This window comes from Spinacia oleracea, chromosome 1 (assembly GCF_020520425.1).
Source record: "Spinacia oleracea cultivar Varoflay chromosome 1, BTI_SOV_V1, whole genome shotgun sequence".
NCBI lineage: Eukaryota > Viridiplantae > Streptophyta > Magnoliopsida > Caryophyllales > Amaranthaceae > Spinacia > Spinacia oleracea.
Window position 1 is genome coordinate 109,351,201 of NC_079487.1, and position 22,166 is coordinate 109,373,366.

At 33.1% G+C, this 22,166-nt stretch overlaps 1 protein-coding gene and 1 pseudogene across 1 annotated transcript; one reads left to right on the forward strand and one right to left on the reverse strand.

Moving 5' to 3' along the window:
• Window positions 1–105: 105 nt before the first annotated feature.
• Window positions 106–7,145, reverse strand: LOC110795143 (uncharacterized). Its single transcript, XM_022000124.2, has 11 exons — window positions 6,816–7,145; window positions 5,748–5,790; window positions 5,371–5,424; window positions 4,149–4,212; window positions 3,086–3,142; window positions 2,493–2,599; window positions 2,359–2,397; window positions 1,649–1,734; window positions 1,448–1,526; window positions 1,209–1,256; window positions 106–497 (listed from the first exon to the last, which is right to left on the reverse strand). Exons 1-11 carry the CDS (start codon window positions 6,995–6,997, stop codon window positions 417–419), a joined length of 840 nt encoding a protein of 279 aa, XP_021855816.1. The 5' UTR covers window positions 6,998–7,145; the 3' UTR covers window positions 106–416.
• Window positions 7,146–10,976: 3,831 nt separating this feature from the next.
• On the forward strand, window positions 10,977–13,832 carry LOC130459157 (mitochondrial outer membrane protein porin of 36 kDa-like; annotated as a pseudogene).
• Window positions 13,833–22,166: the final 8,334 nt, after the last annotated feature.

The window sequence follows — 22,166 nt, forward strand, 5'->3', positions numbered from 1 at the left end:
TTGCAATAATGATAGTGGCTGATTACAGCTTCTTACAAACCAAGTTTACAAGAACAACGAAATCATTATCGAACTTAGATTTCAGAAAATGTTATTACTGAAGAGTAACAAAAAAATGTGTTAAAAATTGATCAGTGAACATTCTACAGACACTACACATAAATAATAAATTGCATTTGATAAAAACATTAGATGTTATACAAATGAATCGAATGTTAAAGGAAGACAAATTTTGCGACCTGCTCTACAACAAAATAGAGATTGTCAACAGTATATAATGTTATCGTTCAACAAAAAATATATTCCTCACTTGATAAAACCTTCTTGTGCAAATGGAACTTGTTGTATTCTAAAATGCACAATTGTCAACCGTCTAGAAGTTGACAATCCCATCCGCCGGAAGACACGATATGAGCTCAGAAGTTAACTGAGGAATAAGAACTTGTGTGATGGTAAGTAGGTCCTCTAAACCTTTGCACCAAGGACATGAAAACACTCTGCAACATGAATGAGCACAGTAACAAGATGTGAGATGTTGATATTCTACAACACCATCCTTTACACCTAGATGGTCAAAAACAATCTTAAGAGGAAATAACATCCTCAGAGTTTAAACTCTAAATGCCGTCCAGATTGTCAGAAGCATGCAGCGTTCTGCGTTACCCCTAGATAGTAAAAAAAAACAATCTAAGAGGCAAGGCTTTGTTTGGTTTGGTGTAAAACGTTTTCAGTGTAAAATGATTTTCCATGGAAAACATTTTTCAAGGGAAAACACAATTCCAAACTAAATTTTCCTTTGTTTGGTTCCTTAAAGGAAATTTGGAGAAGATGGAGAAGATTGAGGGGAAGAAGAGAGAGGGAGGTAAGGAGGAAAGGTGGAAAAGTTGTTTGCCTCCCTTTTAAATGGAAAAAGTTTTTCCACCTTTGAGGAAGTTATGAAATATTATTTTCCATCCTTTGCCAAACCAAACAACGTAAAATGATTAAAAAGGGGGAAATCGTTACACCCTACCAAACGGACCCTAAGTGGCAAGGGATTGGGGCGTGAACTAGGACACTGCGATGGATGTGTTTAGAATTTGCAGGATGAGATCACACCCACTCGCAAAAACAAAATTAGCCCACCATAAAATTTACTTTACGTTCATTAGTCTCATAATACAGATGAAAGGCACAAGTTATAACACTATTAGAGGGTAACTGCTTACCTTTATGCTATATGGTAAGCTGATCCAAAAATCTAAGTTAGGGATTACCTGGAAAAAGAAAAGGCAACAAAATAAGCCACGGAGATAAGGGAACTAACTTTAAAAAGCAGCAATAAGAACTTCAACACAGATATGTCAAATGTGGAACACTTGAGCGCACAGGGAAACACATAATAGGTACACAGCATATTATCAAAACTGTGGCATGTCATAACAAACTAAGTAACAAGCAGACATACATCTAAGCCACGGATTCCAAGGTGGAAAAACCGATAGACTCCACCAATGAGCAGGTAGGCTCCAACACTGCATATCAATCTGAGATTCAAGAGAAACAGACGTTAAGTCTAACAAGAAGTCCGCAGAAGAAAGGCAAAACGCGCACATATATGATTCTTAAGAGCCTCTGAAGCAGATACACACACAATCTTCCTACTCACATTGTCAAAAGGAGACGAAACCACCCCCATCCGGTCGCATGAACTGCAATCTTTGGACAGCCTGAGGGATGTCTTAGCTCAGTTGCCTGTCAAAAAGACATATTAAAGCATATCATTTTACATTTCAACTCGAATACGTTTACCATCCATGAAACTGTGAAAAATACAGTATCATTGTTCCTCCAAAGCTGTCAGCACATGAGAGTAAAGCTACCCAATATGTTGATCTGTATCAAGGGCATCCAAAATCCAATATTGCCAATTCCATACATAACAAAACCAAGTCTCTATGACACCTTTAAAAGGAGTAACATGTACTTAAAGTCAGAATTCAGTAATTAAGCATTTCATAGAATCTGTTTCACACCATGTAAACCACAGCACTACAAATGAATTATGAGACAAATTACAAAACTTAAGTCTTGTCTGCGTCTCATTTTTTTTTTTGGGGGGGAGGAAAGACATCCAAATGAAAAGGCAACCATCAGCATATTATGAGATCCCAGGTCTTCCAAGACACTAACTCCAACACATACTGACATGCTATGTCATTTTCATATCTCTTGGGATGTGAAACTTTTACATTAGTAGCATAACTCAGACCAGATACGATGTCCGAATAATCACATGTTTTACGCAGATCTTTTATGTAAAACATAATCTAAAATTCGACACTGCAGATTAAAAATTTTAAGTTCATACACACTTACATAATGACAGGCTCCTAGTTTTTTTAATGACTCTGGCTCCTGCACACAAGGAAGACATCGGGCAATTGGCAGTCAGCATTTCAACAACCAATTGGTAGATCATCAGTCTCTTTAATCAAGTCACATAATCTTACCTTAATTCCCTTTGAGTCACAAATAACAGAAACAGAAAGTGAACAGTTAACTCCGTCAGTATAGCTTGACATTGTAATAGTGACGCCCTTATCTGGAGTCTTCCTATCTGGTGTCCAACCAACACAAAATATCATAATTAACAAATAATGATGCCGAATAAGGGCTTTCAAATTCTAAAATATTAAAAAGAAGGTGATAAACATGCACAAACGAAAAATTTGTGGCAGTGAAGAGACTAATGTCTATCTCACTAAGTAACAGAAGTCACGAAAAACACGACTATAAGTAATGGGGCCAAAATTTTGTTAAGATGTATGCCTTTCAGATATAATTGCAGCTACATGACAGATGGCTTGAAATCTTAAACTCATGATGTTTTTTATTAAGTTTGATAAATTAACCAAGCTATTAATAAGTCATGGTCTATATGAGCATAATAGTATATAGAGAACTTCAAAACCCTGGGAGAGGCCATGGCCACCTATGCCTAGCTTCACCCCTGCCAGCAAAAGCACTGAGATGAAGAAATATGGTTGTGACAATCTTATTTCCTTAACTGAGAGAACAGATAAACAAGAATGAATAGTATTACCTGTAAGATTGATGTCAAAGTTCATTTCACGTCCAATAGTTGTGCATGCATAATAGCCTGCACAGGTATTGGATCAAACCATCAGAATGCATAATTGAATTATAACAAGGAAAATGCAGACATCTTCAAAACAACATGCAACACCTCTAGCTCGGACTTTTACACAATTGGCATACCATGATTGCAATCTTAATATAAAGAATCAAGGATACTGTATCAGCAGGAAGCAGAGTAGCAGACAAGTTGTGGCTACAATTGAATAACACGGAATATGGAACAGGACCAAACATGCAAGATGATATATTTAACAAAGGCAGTTCTACACTTCTGAAGTTCTACTCTTACATAGTTATAGATGGATGATAGAAATCTTGGAACATGCACAGATGAACCATGTAGGCAACGAGAAAAGGTGGCTCATTGAGTACCAAAGCCATGTCAAGATTTTTTCTATAAGAATCCACATCGAACAATAGCAATCAGTTTTCTATTGGTAAAGAACTAGGATTCTTGTAAGTGATGAAATCTTATCCATGATAAAGGAATGGAGAAGAAAAGGTTGAAGTGCAACTGTGCAAGAAAAACAGCAAAACAAAAATGTGTTCAGCAAATAGTAGCAAAAGCTATACACCAGAATGTTCAGCAGTATTTTCATTGTTTAAATACATCTCCATCGTTATGGTTTGGCTTGCTGAGAACACAAAAATACAATCAGGACCTTTTCTAAAATAGACAGAGGTCAACAGCACACGGCGATATACAACATCTAACAGTATAACAGAAGCTTTTTTGTTGTCCTTTATATTTTCAAAATTTGTGACTGTACTACTGCTGTCAGTGAACTAAAGCCAAATTCAGAGACATTGGAAAAGATCTTTGCAAACTTTTCTGTGTCACCCAGGGCGTTAACCGCTAAAGAATACTACAGCATTATCACGGCTGGTTGATAAGGAAGTTCAAATCCCTCAGCTCTAATCATCCAGCTGAGGGAGAAATAAGAAAATATTTATAATAGGCAAACAGGAAAAATAAATAAAAGGAACTCTGCGAAAAGAGATCTCACCTCCAGTGTATTTAGCCACAAGAGCACTGCAACCCATTCCGCACCGTGATGGGCCTCCACAATCCTACCAAATGAAATAGTAGAAGAATAAATCACGTAACACAAGAACAGTCTAAAATATTTTGAGGTTTCCGAATATGTATTGTGTAAAGCTATTCGGAGAAAGGTTCCATGCTTAATCATCGATAGGATTATACCTTCAACGGTTTATACAACTACTTATCTTTCTCCTACTGCCTGCCTTATTCATTGTCCGAAGTCAGAATATAAACTAACTATAAAGGAGAGTAGAAATGATTTAGGCAAACTCTAGAGTATCTAGACAAAAGGAGGATGTAAAAAAGAATGGTCTTAGATGTGAGAAATACGCAAATGCAATCAAAGTTACTCATAAGGCTGATGTGAAAGATGGAAAGGGGAACAAATTTCTTTGCTCAACAGCAATGCTTTACAAGAACTCATAATAAAATCTTAAATTTATATATTTGTAGCTAATGGTTCTTGTTGCGTACTCTGAGGAATACAACAATCAAACAGTTTTTCTGTAAATGCAGCAAACACAAACCAGAAAAGGCTTGCTTTTTGTAATACAATATGTATCTAATACATCTCCACTTCTTCAGAGTACAAATCTAGAGATTTTGCAGCAAGTTGAACTTGAACCAACACAAGGAATGAATTATCTTCCCCTGGTAAATATACATTTCGCAAGCTAAACAGTCCAAATATTTAATTCCTATGTTGTCTTAAAAAAAATTCGGCTCACAGCATTTAGCTGTCACAAAAACAATGCAGAATTTCCACCTTCAAAAGACTGGCTTAAAAGAAAGTTAGAATGTATTATATAGGCAATTAATATTAGGAGCTTCTAAAATATTTAGTCAACCAACGAGATTTTATGCCTATAAGTCTTTAGATTGTTTTTAGATTGATAAGGAGCAAGGAGACTCCACAAGCTCAACCTCAGAGAGGGACTTGGATGTAAAATAGTCCTGGGGGAAAGAGAGACTCAGACAAGCAGCCTAGACAGCAGGATGCACCCTTGGCTAAAAGAAAGGTTGACAAGAATCACACTCCTTCGATTAACTGAGGTACTGAGAACTTAAGAAGTACACTAGTTGAGCTTCAAGATCCTTGACTAATAGGTATCTCACCTTAGTTTAAATGCCAAAAAATAAGAAACATAAATAAAATACTGAATCATATTACAAGGAAAACCTACCCAACAATCAGCGCATCTTGGAGGATCGTGATTGAAGATCATTCCATCACAAAGCTACAGCAGAAAGCCAGAAACACACAGAAAAAGAAACCTCAGAAAAATACAAGGTTGATTGTCAGATAAATAACGAAAGCAAGCATAGGGTATGAAGTCTAAGTCGTAAACAACTCAGTAGTAAAGAGTAAAGAGTCAATAGTCTCAACACTAGACAATTAGTCCCTGCTGGAAAATCAACTCTAGAACCTTTTTTTGTTTTGAATAATCACAATTATATTTCATCAGTAATGAGGGTCATGCAATAAGCAAAAATTAAGCCACTTCAAAAAATTAAAAGTAGCACCACTGTAATTCAAAGAATGTAACCTGGTAAAGCAAACCTGAAACCAGATAATAGTATCATTTGCAGCTACTTTGTAAAACCTGATGATCATAAAGGACAAAAAATTTATCAAAGACCCAGTTGATTTGAGCATAATAGCCAAACACAATACAAAACATATGTATGCGGTGTATATATGGAAGTCCACCTATTAGTGAAGAAATGCTTAAAGGGGTCTGTTGTTTTGTCTGTTGTCAGGAAGAGCAAATACAACTGTGGAACTGCAAGAATAGTGTTGCTATAACCCATCCATGAGTAATTTGGTAATCAAATAACCCATGATTATCTAATCTTTGATAGTCCATACAGTGGCAGAGAATCAACCCAACACCAACAGTCAAGGGGCCACAAAGAAAGCCCTCTCACCTTTTGGATGATAGTCGAATTATGTTGCTTGGTGTGTTTTGCATAGTTGTATATACAGCATTGCTACCAACAGTTCCTTGGTGTGATCCAGAGGCAATTGCATGGTTTTTCACCCGAGGAGTCCCCTACTTCTACCTAATATTCATTGCACTTCTCTCATTGTGCTTGATTGATACTCCATACTTGATATGTTATTAGACCCCTCGAATTCAGTGCATAATGGTTAAAACGAAGCTAACCGCGCCCTCATTCATCTGCTTCTCTATGCCTTAGTGGCAAAACCTAGGTCCCTTGTGCTACTTTCTAGTAAAATGCTCTTACGCGGTATGCAAAAACTATTCAGACAAACAATCCAGCAAAAAGAACATTGACAAAGGAAACAAGTTCAAAAATACTAACCCTAGGTCCCTAACTCAAAATGTCTTCTCCTAATTAGAATGAATAACAACTTAACTTGAAAATCCAAAAACATCCCAACATAAAACCATTCAAAACCCAATTAAATTCGTAAAGAACAATTGTAATAATTAACAAAAACATCAGTCGAATTAATTCCACAATCAAACAAAACCCAAATACTGAAATGTGGCTAAAACTACAATAACAACTATAACAAGCAATTCAAGTTGATAAATGATAATCAATCACAGTCAACAAAACCCACAACCAAAATCAGCAAAGAAATCAATCGAAAAAGTACCCATCTTCGCTGAGAACGCCATGGCGGAAATTCTTAACAGGGGAAGTTAAGCTATAGCTGTACAATTTGTTGCGCTCGCGAGTACCATATTCGCAAGTAGCAGCGAAGACTGAGCTGAAGTTGACTCCGACCAAAATTGATAATAGAAAGAGAGTAAGCTTTGAAGAGTAATGGGAACCCATGATCTTAGGTGTTTCAAAATCTTACAGTAGTATTACAAAGCCAGATGATATATTTCATGGTTTTCATGTTATAAATCTGGAATTATTTGGCCTTCTCTCTTTGATGAGATATCAGCTGGATTCTTAGCTCACGCCTGGAGATAGATCGAACCAAGTAGATTATGGTCTATGATACTCCTACAAGGGTATGAACCAAGAAGTCTTTGGTCTAGTTGGTTGAGCCGACGGGGTTCAATTCATACTACTGTGTATCCCGGTGACCGAGACTTCTCTCCTCACTTTAGTGAACATCTTTTGTCATTTTATTCTCAAATTTGGATCGACTAACATAAATCGTCATAAGAGCATTCCCAAAGAAACTTTTTTCTTTTCCCACCTACTTTCTCCTTCCTCCATGCCAACTCTCGTCGTGAGTTTTTTTTTTCTTTTTCTTTTGGTTAATCCAGAAAAAGTCTTATCTCTATTCGATAAGGGAACTCCTGAAGTCAATTTAGTATTTGCATTATTGGTGTCCCCTGTGGAATAGACTTAAGTACCCTGGACAATTTTACAATTTAACTCAATTAAAAGGCTGATTATTTATTGATTCATAAAGATGATTATTTATTGATTTTAAAAATTGATTGCAATAACAAATCAGGAAAGTCAGACGTCTGATAATTTAGTCTGGCATAGCCGCTCTCGGCTCTCCCATCTTCTCTCCCTCTCTTATTTTCTAGGGTTTATTTTCTTGGCCGCCGTACGCCGGAAATAGTCTAATTTCTTCGGAAATTAGACCATTTCCGACCCTTTTCCTTCATTTAATTCAGTTATTTTCTCTTAAATTCAATAAGTTTTCACCATATGGGCGGAGTTCGTCCTTGTTCGTTAGTCTCCTATGGTGGAGTTAGTATTAGTATGTTTGGTTTTTCGTTCAGTTGATTTATGTAGAATTGGTTCGTTGGTAAAGTTTTATGCGGGATTGCAAAAGATATCAATTTTTCGACTACATTCAGATGAATCAAGTGGAAATCATCCTCGCGGCTACAACAAATTGTTAGACCCTCTCTCTGAAAAGGCTGCATGTTCCAGCGTTATATACGGGAGACGTTCTACAGTGCAAGATTCATTCAACGACCGTAGTTTTGATGAAAGAAACCTTTATTTGATTCAATTTGTCATGTATTTGTTAGATCTATATTTCTCTTGTAGATGTCGTATGACTCTTTATGAATGAATTAATTTTCCTTTAAAAAAAACATATCAGGAAAGTCAACAATCAATTAACTCCACCAAACCTAAAATCAACGTTATAGGCTGCATAGAGGGCAACAATCAATTAAAATTCGATATTAATTTGTTAAACCCAAAAATAATCTTTGATGATTATTTGATTTTGTTACTAAATTAACAAAGATATTTAGTCGTATTTACTAAATTATTTGAATAACTTGGCAATACGTACTCCATGTATTTTTGTGAATAGATATTATTTGAATAATCCGTAACTTGGTAAAACGTACTCCATATTTGCTGAATTATTAGAGCGCCACATAGGATTCCTAATGGTTTCGGCCAATGAAAAATAAGATTTCAAATTTATTTTGGAATTAAAAAAATCGATTGCCACGTAGATAATTAATTAGGTGCCACATAGATATTTTAATTAATTAATTACTAATATATACAATTTCATCTAAAATCAAATACTATAATAATTAAAAAAATAAATCTAAAATAAAATTCATCCAAAATTAAACACTAATCTAAAATAAAATAAATAAAATTCAATTTAAAAATCAAACATTAATCCAATAAGCATATTTGCTGAATTATTAGAGCGCCACATAGGATTACTAATGGTTTTGGCCAATGAAAAATAAGTTCTACTTTATTCTTGAATTAAAAAAAATCGATTGTCGCGTAGATAATTAAATAGGTGCCACATAAATATTTTAATTAATTAATTACTAATATATACAACTCCATCAAACACTCTAATAATTAAAAAGTAAATCTAAAATAAAATTCGTCAAAAATCAAACACTAATCAGAAATAAAAAACAATTTAAAATCAAACATTAATCCAATATTAGAGCGCCACGTAGGAAATCTAATGGGTTCGATCAATGAAAAATAAAATTTCAAAATTAATTTTGAATTAAAAAAGTCGAGTTCCACGTAGATAAATAATTAAGTGCCACGTAGATATTTTAATTAATTAATTATTAATATTATGCATATACAATTTCATCCAAAAACAAACACTCTCATAATTAAAAAAATAAATCTAAAATAAAATTCAATGCAAAATCAAAAACTATTCTAATCTAATACCAAATATATAAAATTGGTTTTACCAAAAAAAAAAAAAATATATAAAATTGGTATATACATAAGAGTTTTATTTAAACTTAACCATTTAATAGAAACCGTGCATCGCACGGGCTAAAATCTAGTTGATTATATATTAGGAAGGTTGACAATCAATAAAAAAGTTCGATTAAGAATTTCGCAAACTTGACATTTTAGTGTCAAATTACACTCGCATATGTTTGTAATTGATTTTAAATTGTATTTTATTTCTTTATTTCTTATGTTCTTTTTTTTTAGAAGGTTAGATAGAGACCTTATGCGTTTTCTTATAGAATAGAGATTAATATTTCTCTCCCTCCTTTGATCACCACACTTACTCACATACTCTTTTTCTTCAACAAATAATTCACCCACTGTCAATTTATTACAATAAATAATAACTCAACTAGTTTGTGCCCGTGCGATTGTACAGATTCTATCAAAAGTATAAAAAACGCTTAAACGATGTTGTTAATTAACTACAATGTTTATTGTGTAGCAATACCCAAACGTATCTAAATATTGTATGTGTCTTAAGCACATAAAACCCGAAGTAAGTAGCTAAACGTATCAAAAATTATGTTTTGTTTACATGATGGTCTCAAAACCTTTGAAACTGCAAAATTGACTAAGAAATATATATATATACTTTAATTTTGTTGATATCTTCTCGTAAATAATGAAATTCTTCTTCCCATTTCACTTGAAAAATTATAGCGACCCAATTAATTGGGAGATTAAATTTGAAAGTGAATAATTGGTTTAAATTGTTTCCTTATTCTTTCATGTCCAATACTCTTAATTATTCTTATTTCCATTTTAGTTACCAATTAGTTATGCGGGTAGACTTTAAGTGATTTGTTTCTTCTTTTTATTTTATTTTTTATTTTTTAAGTTGTCTGAATTTCCTAAAATAACGAAGAATGAGAGATGAAGATTTGGGTTTTGAAGCCCTCATATTTCTCATCACTCTTCCTTAATAATATAGATATCTCACTTTTATCTTATTGTAATAAATTTAACCCACCCTCCTAAAATTATGTGTCGGTCAAACTGTATCTTTTAATCAAAATACGGAGGGAGTATATTGTTTGATATTAAATGAAAATGCAACAATTGGAAAAAAATATTATTTTATTGCTGGTACTGTAGTGTCCAAGAGGATAAAAAAAATGTATTTTTAATCACTCTTTCCTCAAAATAAAAGCATAAAAGAGTTAATTTAAAATATATTCAAAATAGCAAATTGGTTTCGTAGATGAAGAAAAAATTTGAAGGTTGATGTTTTTATTTTCTTGGAGTAAATAAAGTCACTAGTAGAAAAAACCCCTGTTGCAGCCCCCTTGTTGCAGCGTACATGTATAAATACGCTTCAACAACCAGTCGGTCAACGCGGGTCAAACCCTTTAAAGGGTTATCGCAGCGTACATTTTAGTTGTTCGCAGCAAATGTGTTTGTTGCAGCGTACAAAATAAAAGCCCGCAGCAACAACCCGACTTTATTGCAGCGTACATGTTATTGCCCGCTGCAACAAGTCCGCGTTTCAAAATTTTTTACTTTCCTAGGTTGCAACAAACCGCGCTCAAACGAGCGGGCTCAAACGTACGTTGTTCCTTCTCTTATAGCTCCAAGCTTTTTCCCTTAAACAAATATCCAAGAAGCCGTCGAACTCAGCCCTGCGTCGCCGTCGAACTCAGCCCTGCGTCGCCGTCGAACCCAAGCGTTGCTCAGCCCTGCGTCGCTGTCTTCGCCGGTGTGTGGTGTTCTCGCCTCATCTCCCCCATCCCGTTCAATTCTCGCGCAGCCTGTCACTGAAAGATATATTCTTGGTCGGCCGGGGTTTCAGCATCTCCCCGTCGCGTCGTGGTTCCGGTGGTTGCTCGGCGTCGTGGTTCCGGTGGTTTCTGTATGGTGTGTTCAATTTCTATTTTCGTTTTTTATTTTCGTTTTCAGATTAGGGTTCAATTTTAGTTTTTGATTTTCGTTTTCAGATTAGGGTTCAATTTTAGGTTTATGATTGACAAAATCACATAGTTTTGAGTTCGATGATTTATGGGTTTCTTAGGGTTTGTTCAAATGATGTTTATGGGGATAAAGTCATAGCAACCAGTGCAGTGTTTGGCACAGAAATCTGGCCGGCTGCTGAGTATGGTAGAACCATGTATACCATCCGTCAGAGGATTGGTCCTCTCTTCATGAAAATGCAGAAGCGCTTTGGAAACCTTGATTATGCTGGTGAGTTGTCTGAGAAGGATATTATTCGCGCTGAAAGGAATTCTGGTTTTATCAGTGACCGTGTCAGAGAGATTCAAGTAAGCCAACCCAACCTCTCACCACACTACTTAGTACCTATATCATCTATTCATCTGTAAACTTATATTACAGTTTTTATTTCTTTGCAGCGCCAAAATTACCAGAGAAAGATGGAGACTAAAGAAAGTAGGGAAAAGGACCTCCGGGAAGGCCTCCAACTTTACAAGTATTTATCAATCCATTCTTCTGTTTGCTGTTACTCAGCTGTTTAATTATGTTATTTCATCTTCTTTAATTTTCTTGTTTTTTATAACATCAAAGGAGCGGAAAATACGAGGAAGCACGAGAAAAGTTTGAATCTGTTCTAGGTTCTAGGCCTACTCCAAATGAAGCTTCAGTGGCTAGTTACAATGTTTCTTGTTGCTATTCTAAGCTTAATCAGGTATTACTCGTCTCCCTCAATCCTCTTCTTCCTCAGTTATTTTCTACTTTGGTTATTATGGGATATCCAATTATGAGTACCCTGGTTGATGTGCTGACAATTATTTTTGTAACACAATCGAGCCTGAAATAATTAATACCCTGTATTCCGTGGGTTTAGTCGAGATAACAATGTAATTTGATTAGCAACTGCATTGTGTCCTGAAGATTTAGGGTTGTGAGTCACGATTAAAGAAATTAAGTTAAGATGTATGTTTGCATTAAAGGTTGTTGTTGACTTCTTAATTTATATGTAGAGAATAAGTCAATCAGACATGTATGGCATGATTAATTTTCTAAAGTTAATGTAAACTTGTTTTCTTGCAGGCTATCACTTCTACTGGGACAAAGAAGGGCGAGTTGTTTTTGGCTGATGTCAGCACTAAGTTGACAAACAAGAATATTACCACCGATGTGAAAGTTGATACCAACTCCAATGTGAGTTTGTTTATTTGTATTACTACGAATTGATTCTATGATACATTACGGTTTCATTGGTTTATAGGTTTTTATAATTGGTAATTGTGTAAAATTTGGTGACAGATAGCATTGCTTTCTATGAACATCTTGTTTTACATAATTGGAATCTATTGTAATCTGATTCCAACTTCTTTGCTGTTTCCGTCTTCCGCTCCTAGCTTTTCACCACCATTACGTTGATGAACCTGCCCCTGGCTTGAAGGCTATTTTTAGTTTCCGTGTTCCTGATCAGAGATCTGGCAAGGTACCATACAATTATCTTTCTAGTATTTTCTTACCTAAAGAGGCATGGTTCAAAATACTACGGGATAATGGTTCTAATTTGTGGAGTATAAATTATGTTAACAGGTTGAGCTTCAGTATTTGCATGAGTATGCTGGCATCAGCACAAGCCTTGGTTTGACAGCAAACCCCATTGTCAACTTTTCTGGTGTTTTTGGAAACAGTACTCTTGCTTTGGGTACTGACCTCTCATTTGACACTGCTTCTGGAAACTTCACCAAATGCAATGCTGGGCTGAGCTTTACTAATGATGATCTCATTGCATCTGTGAATGTGTAAGTAGTTTTTGTTATACTAATCAGCAGATTATCACTTTGGTATATCCATGTGCAACATTTAATTGCTGTTCAGAAATTAAAGAAAGAGAATCACTCCTATTCTCATTTAACAATTTTCATATTGGTAATTCATATTATCTCTATATGCGTGTATCCTAGAAATAAATTTGGATTCTGCTTGTCGAAAACTACTTAATAATGTTCTAATCTTTCACCTTTGGCTGTTGTTGAGTGTATCATTTGAAAGCTGGATACTGGATATACATTTCTGATACACTTGTGATTTTGTTTACTTTTGGGTACTGCAGGAACGACAAACTGGACATCTTTATACTCATTTCAATCTATTTATTCACATTTAAGGCTTATTGGGTCGTTATAGGTCATATTAAGGCTAAAATGAAGCATTTTCCCTCCCAACTTTGAACTAAAGAACCTAAGGACTCATTTTATACTTATTACATGTTTAATATGAATAGTTTTAACTTTCTAACACTCATTCCAATCTACTTATGCAAATTTAAGGCTTGTTTGGTCGTTATAGGTCATATTAGGCTAAAATGAGGCTTTTTTGCTCCCAAATATAAAATAAAGAACCTTAGGACTCATTTTAAACATATTAAATGTTTTATATGATTAGTTTTAACTTTACAAGACTTAATCCAATCTATTTATGCACATTCATGACTTCTTTGGCCGTTATAGGTCATATTTAGGCTAAAATGACATTTTCGCTCCCAACTTTGATCTAACGAACTTAAAAACTAATTTCAAACTTATTACATGATTCATATGATTATTTTTAACTTTCTAGGACTCATTCCAATCCATTTATGCACATTTAAGGCTCATTGTGTCGTTATAGGTCATATTTAGGCTAAAATGACATTTTCGCTCCCAACTTTGAACTTAAGAACCTAATGACTCATTTTAAACTTATTATATGATAAATATGCTTAGTTTTAAGTTTCTAAGACTTATTATAATCTATTTATGCACATTTAATGCTTGTTTTATCGTTATAGGTCATATTTAGGATAAAATAAGGCATTTTCGATCCCAACTTTAAAATAAAGAACCTAAGGACTTATTTTAAACATATTACATGATTAATATGCTTAGTTTTAAGTTTCTAAGACTTAATCTAACTACTTATACACATTTAAGGCTTGTTTGGTCGTTATAGGACATATTTAGGCTAAAATGACATTTTCGCTCCCAACTATGAACCAAAGAACCTAAGGACTCATTTTAAACTTACTAAATGTTTTATATGCTTATTTTTAACTTTCTAGGACTCATTCCAATCCATTTATGCACATTTAAGGCTCATTGTGTCGTTATAGGTCATATTTAGGCTAAAATGACATTTTCGCTCCCAACTATGAACCAAAGAACCTAAGGACTCATTTTAAACTTACTAAATGTTTTATATGCTTATTTTTAACTTTCTAGGACTCATTCCAATCCATTTATGCACATTTAAGGCTCATTGTGTCGTTATAGGTCATATTTAGGCTAAAATGACATTTTCGCTCCCAACTTTGAACTTAAGAACCTAATGACTCATTTTAAACTTATTATATGATAAATATGCTTAGTTTTAAGTTTCTAAGACTTATTCTAATCTACTTATACCCATTTAATGCTTGTTTGATAGTTATAGGTCATATTTAGGCTAAAATGAGGCATTTTCGCTCCTAACTTTAAAATAAAGAACCTAAGCACTCATTTTAAACTTAATACATGTTTAATATGCATAATTTTAACTTTATAAGACTCGTTCCAATCTATTTATGCACCTTTAAGGCTCATTAGGTCGTTGTAGGTCATATTTAGGCTAAAATGACATTTTCGCTCCCAACTATGAACTAAAGAACCTAAGGACTCATTTTAAACCTACTAAATGTTTTATATTCTAGTTTTAACTTTCTAGGACTTATTCCAATCCATTTATGCACATTTAAGGCTCATTGTGTCGTTATAGGTCATATTTAGGCTAAAATGACATTTTCGCTCCCAACTTTGAACTTAAGAACCTAATGACTCATTTTAAACTTATTATATGATAAATATGCTTAGTTTAAGTTTCTAAGACTTATTCTAATCTGTTTATGCACATTTAATGCTTGTTTGATAGTTATAGGTCATATTTAGGCTAAAATGAGGCATTTTCGCTCCTAACTTTAAAATAAAGAACCTAAGCACGCATTTTAAACTTAATACATGTTTAATATGCATAATTTTAACTTTATACGACAAGTTCCAATCCATTTATGCATATTTAAGGCTTATTGTGTCGTTTTAGGTCATATTTAGGCTAAAATGACATTTTCGCTCCCAACTTTGAACTTAAGAACCTAAGGACTCATTTTTAAATTATTATATGATTAATAAGCTTAGTTTTGAGTTTCTAGGACTTATTCTAATCTACTTATACCCATTTAATGCTTGTTTGATCGTTATAGGTCATATCTAGGCTAAAATAAGGCATTTTCGCTCCCAACTTTAAAATAAAGAACCTAAGGACTCATTTAAAACTTATTACATGTTTAATATGCATAATTTTAACGATCTAAGACTCGTTCCAATCTATTTATGCACCTATAGGCTCATTGGGTCGTTATAGGTCATATTTAGGCTAAAATGACATTTTCGCTCCTAACTTTGAACTAAAGAACCTAAGGACTCATTTTAGACTATTAGGACATTGTCATTAGTTTCTTGAATGTTAAAATGTGATATTTAATTTGTATTTAATCTAATGTTTAATTTAAATTTCTGTTTTTGTAAAGGTCTACACTCCGAGGATTGCGCCTTATGCGAGGAATTTGATGTGGTTCGTGAGCAATGGGCTAAGTTTTTTACCAACAAGTATTTATTATTGGCTTTAGCGCGCTTGATCGAGTTGGTTTAGTTGTTATAGAATAAATTTTATATTAAAATGTATGTTTATGTTGAAATTGGAACATATATTTAAATGTAATATGTGCACTTTGGTTTTGGGATATATAGTATACAAAACTCCAGTTGTTGTTTTTATATTTGTTTTACAGGTTGCGTTATTCTATTATTGTTTTGACAGGTTTCTATATTTGGTGCAAGGCACTCTACGTATCCCTAAACAAAATTAGAATTTTCCCCCCAAAAGTGCTTTTTTGCAGCGTACATATATGTTGTACGCTGCAACAAGGGAAAAAAATTTCGCAAAAATTCAGACTTGTTGCAGCGTACAAATAAATGTACGCTGCAAAAAGTTGAGTCTGTTGCAGCGGGCTTTTATATGTACGCTGCAACAAGTCCAAAATTTTGCCAATTTTTTGGCACTTGTTGCAGCGTACATATAAAAGCCCGCTGCAACAAATCACTTTTTGCAGCGAACTTGTACGCTGCAACAAGTTCAGACTTGTTGCAGGCCCCCCAGTTGCAGCATACGATGTACGCTGCAACAGGGGTCTAAAAGCCCGCTGCAATAAGGGTTTTTTCTACTAGTGAGTAAATATTTATTTTTCTTTCTCCTAAAATTTTGGGTCAAGTGACATGATCTGATTAGAGCATCTCAATGACAAGCTAATTGTCATACTAGCTTGTCATGTCACATAAAATTTTAAGCTAATTAACTTACTGGTTAGTTTATATTTCAATGGTAAACTAATTTACTAAACTAGATCGATTGATATTTAAATAGGTCCACTTTTATATTAACCATTTGATTTTAATTTTATTTTCAATATTACTTAAATTTCTATTGGGTTACTTTTTTCGACGCAAATTTGCTTGGCCAAGATAATTTATAAAATATTATTTTGAAAAATATATATACTTCGTATTAGGAAGAAGCCAACAATATATTATATACTATCATTTGTTTTTATATAATAGAAATAAAATAGATAGGGTCAAAGTGAATTATTTGAATAGTGCAAAAAGTCAAAACGGTGAGAGTATTTTGGGATGGGAGAATACATATATAAGAGTAACTTTTAAGCATTTAAAATTAACTTTTACTCATGTAACAATATTTATTGTACTAAATCAGAATTTGTGCTAACCTTATACATGTTCAAATATATTTGTTTACTATCAAGTAAATTTTATCCCATTAAACCTTTTAATTATTTCTCTCTCCTACCCATATACACTAGTAGAAAAAATCCTTATTGCAGCGGGCTTTTAGACCCCTGTTGCAGCGTACATCGTATGCTGCAACTGGGGGGCCTGCAACAAGTCTGAACTTGTTGCAGCGTACAATGTTCGCTGCTAAAAGGGGTTTTTTGCAGCGTACATATGTATGTACGCTGCAACAAGTGCCAAAAAATTGGCAAAAATTTGGACTTGTTGCAGCGTACATATATATGTACGCTGCAAAAGACTCAACTTTTTGCAGCGTACATTTATTTGTACGCTGCAACAAGTCTGGAATTTTGCGAAATTTTTTTCCCTTGTTGCAGCGTACAATATATATGTACGCTGCAACAAAGCACTTTTGGCGGGAAAATTCTAATTTTGTTTAGGGATACCTAGAGTGCCTTGCACCAAATATAGAAACCTGTCAAAACAATAATAGAATAACGCAACCTGTATAACAAATATAAAAACAACAACTGGAGTTTTGTATACTATATATCCCAAAACCAAAGTGCACATATTACATTTAAATATATGTTCCAATTTCAACATAAACATACATTTTAATATAAAATTTATTCTATAACAACTAAACCAACTCGATCAAGCGCGCTAAAGCCAATAATAAATACTTGCTGGTAAAAAACTTAGCCCATTGCTCACGAACCACATCAAATTCCTCGCATAAGGCGCAATCCTCGGAGTGTAGACCTTTACAAAAACAGAAATTTAAATTAAACATTAGATTAAATACAAATTAAATATCACATTTTAACATTCAAGAAACTAATGACAATGTCCTAATAGTCTAAAATGAGTCCTTAGGTTCTTTAGTTCAAAGTTGGGAGCGAAAATGTCATTTTAGCCTAAATATGACCTATAACGACCCAATGAGCCTATAGGTGCATAAATAGATTGGAACGAGTCTTAGATCGTTAAAATTATGCATATTAAACATGTCATAAGTTTTAAATGAGTCCTTAGGTTCTTTATTTTAAAGTTGGGAGCGAAAATGCCTTATTTTAGCCTAGATATGACCTATAACGATCAAACAAGCATTAAATGGGTATAAGTAGATTAGAATAAGTCCTAGAAACTCAAAACTAAGCTTATTAATCATATAATAATTTAAAAATGAGTCCTTAGGTTCTTAAGTTCAAAGTTGGGAGCGAAAATGTCATTTTAGCCTAAATATGACCTAAAACGATACAATGAGCCTTAAATGGGCATAAATGGATTGGAATGAGTCCTAGAAAGTTAAAACTAGAATATAAAACATTTAGTAGGTTTAAAATGAGTCCTTAGGTTCTTTAGTTCATAGTTGGGAGCGAAAATGTCATTTTAGCCTAAATATGACCTACAACGACCTAATGAGCCTTAAAGGTGCATAAATAGATTGGAACGAGTCTTATAAAGTTTAACTTATGCATATTAAACATGTATTAAGTTTAAAATGAGTGCTTAGGTTCTTTATTTTAAAGTTAGGAGCGAAAATGCCTCATTTTAGCCTAAATATGACCTATAACTATCAAACAAGCATTAAATGTGCATAAATAGATTAGAATATGTCTTAGAAACTTAAAACTAAGCATATTAATCATATAATAAGTTTAAAATGAGTCATTAGGTTCTTAAGTTCAAAGTTGGGAGCGAAAATGGCACTTTAGCCTAAATATGACCTATAACGACACAATGAGCCTTAAATATGCATAAATGGATTGGAATGAGTTCTAGAAATTCAAAACTAAGCATATAAAACATTTAGTAAGTTTAAAATGAGTCATTAGGTTCTTTAGTTCATAGTTTGGAGCGAAAATGTCATTTTAGCCTAAATATGTCCTATAATGACCAAACAAGCCTTAAATGTGTATAAGTAGTTAGAATAAGTCTTAGAAACTTAAAACTAAGCATATTAATCATGTAATAAGTTTAAAATGAGTCCTTAGGTTCTTTGGTTCAAAGTTAGGAGCGCAAATGCCTCATTTTAGCCTAAATATGACCTATAACGATAAAACAAACATTAAATGTGCATAAATAGATTAGAATAAGTCTTAGAAACTTAAAACTAAGCATATTTATCATATAATAAGTTTAAAATGAGTCATTAGATTCTTAAGTTCAAAGTTGGGAGCGAAAATGTCATTTTAGCCTAAATATGACCTATAACGACACAATGAGCCTTAAATGTGCATAAATGGATTGGAATGAGTCCTAGAAAGTTAAAAATAAGCATATAAAACATTTAGTAAGTTTAAAATGAGTCCTTAGGTTCTTTGGTTCATAGTTGGGAGCGAAAATGTCATTTTAGCCTAAATATGTCCTATAACGACCAAACAAGCCTTAAATGTGTATAAGTAGTTAGAATAAGTCTTAGAAACTTAAAAATAAGCATATTAAACATGTAATAAGTTTAAAATAAGTCCTTAGGTTCTTTATTTTAAAGTTGGGAGCGAAAATGCCTTATTTTATCCTAAATATGACCTATAACGATAAAACAAGCATTAAATGTGCATAAATAGATTAGAATAAGTCTTAGAAACTTAAAACTAAGCATATTTATCATATAATAAGTTTAAAATGAGTCATTAGGTTCTTAAGTTCAAAGTTGGGAGCGAAAATGTCATTTTAGCCTAAATATGACCTACAACGACCTAATGAGCCTTAAAGGTGCATAAATAGATTGGAACGAATCTTATAAAGTTTAACTTATGCATATTAAACATGTATTAAGTTTAAAATGAGTGCTTAGGTTCTTTATTTTAAAGTTAGGAGCGAAAATGCCTCATTTTAGCCTAAATATGACCTATAACTATCAAACAAGCATTAAATGTGCATAAATAGATTAGAATAAGTCTTAGAAACTTAAAACTAAGCATATTTATCATATAATAAGTTTAAAATGAGTCATTAGGTTCTTAAGTTCAAAGTTGGGAGCGAAAATGTCATTTTAGCCTAAATATGACCTACAACGACCTAATGAGCCTTAAAGGTGCATAAATAGATTGGAACGAATCTTATAAAGTTTAACTTATGCATATTAAACATGTATTAAGTTTAAAATGAGTGCTTAGGTTCTTTATTTTAAAGTTAGGAGCGAAAATGCCTCATTTTAGCCTAAATATGACCTATAACTATCAAACAAGCATTAAATGTGCATAAATAGATTAGAATAAGTCTTAGAAACTTAAAACTAAGCATATTAATCATATAATAAGTTTAAAATGAGTCATTAGGTTCTTAAGTTCAAAGTTGGGAGCGAAAATGGCACTTTAGCCTAAATATGACCTATAACGACACAATGAGCCTTAAATATGCATAAATGGATTGGAATGAGTTCTAGAAAGTCAAAACTAAGCATATAAAACATTTAGTAAGTTTAAAATGAGTCCTTAGGTTCTTTAGTTCATAGTTTGGAGCGAAAATGTCATTTTAGCCTAAATATGTCCTATAACGACCAAACAAGCCTTAAATGTGTATAAGTAGTTAGAATAAGTCTTAGAAACTTAAAACTAAGCATATTAATCATGTAATAAGTTTAAAATGAGTCCTTAGGTTCTTTAGTTCAAAGTTAGGAGCGCAAATGCCTCATTTTAGCCTAAATATGACCTATAACGATAAAACAAACATTAAATGTGCATAAATAGATTAGAATAAGTCTTAGAAACTTAAAACTAAGCATATTTATCATATAATAAGTTTAAAATGAGTCATTAGGTTCTTAAGTTCAAAGTTGGGAGCGAAAATGTCATTTTAGCCTAAATATGACCTATAACGACACAATGAGCCTTAAATGTGCATAAATGGATTGGAATGAGTCCTAGAAAGTTAAAAATAAGCATATAAAACATTTAGTAAGTTTAAAATGAGTCCTTAGGTTCTTTGGTTCATAGTTGGGAGCGAAAATGTCATTTTAGCCTAAATATGTCCTATAACGACCAAACAAGCCTTAAATGTGTATAAGTAGTTAGAATAAGTCTTAGAAACTTAAAAATAAGCATATTAAACATGTAATAAGTTTAAAATAAGTCCTTAGGTTCTTTATTTTAAAGTTGGGAGCGAAAATGCCTTATTTTATCCTAAATATGACCTATAACGATAAAACAAGCATTAAATGTGCATAAATAGATTAGAATAAGTCTTAGAAACTTGAAACTAAGCATATTTATCATATAATAAGTTTAAAATGAGTCATTAGGTTCTTAAGTTCAAAGTTGGGAGCGAAAATGTCATTTTAGCCTAAATATGACCTATAACGACACAATGTGCCTTAAATGTGCATAAATGGATTGGAATGAGTCCTAGAAAGTTAAAAATAAGTATATAAAACATTTAGTAAGTTTAAAATGAGTCCTTAGGTTCTTTGGTTCTTAGTTGGGAGCGAAAATGTCATTTTAGCCTAAATATGTCCTATAACGACCAAACAAGCCTTAAATGTGTATAAGTAGTTAGAATAAGTCTTAGAAACTTAAAACTAAGCATATTAAACATGTAATAAGTTTAAAATTAAGCATTTTAGCATATTAACTAAGCATATCCTGTTAGGTGAATACCAGGCATTAGTTATTAATGAATATCAGCAGTCGAGTTATAGGATTTGTTATGCCTAATCCAAGAAAAAAAAACCAGAATTTTATTTAGAAAAACATCTAAAAGTTGAATAAGATTGGCAGAAAATTAAGAAGTTGAGAAATTTAGAGGAAAACCTTACATCAGATAGGCTGAAACGAGATGAAGTAGTAACCAATTACAAGCACAACCCAAGATCCAAATACAAACTTAAAGCACTCAAAATTGTATTAAAAAGCCCCATTATTAATCTTAGTCTTTTTTTTAATCAAATCAAGCAAAATCGGATGTAAAAAGGTGAAAATTCTAAAAAATGAAGCAAAACTCTTAATAAAGTACGAACTACGAAGTGACTTTAACTCAGCCCC

Coding starts and splice junctions, on each gene's coding strand:
- LOC110795143 (XM_022000124.2), bottom strand. CDS start 6,997: ATGGGTTCCCATTACTCTTCAAAGCTTACTCTCTTTCTATTATCAATT. Junction 3,143..4,148: donor TGTGGCTAAATACACTGGAG/GTGAGATCTCTT, acceptor ATACCTGTGCAG/GCTATTATGCATGCACAACT. Junction 1,735..2,358: donor AACTAGGAGCCTGTCATTAT/GTAAGTGTGTAT, acceptor TCTTTTTGACAG/GCAACTGAGCTAAGACATCC.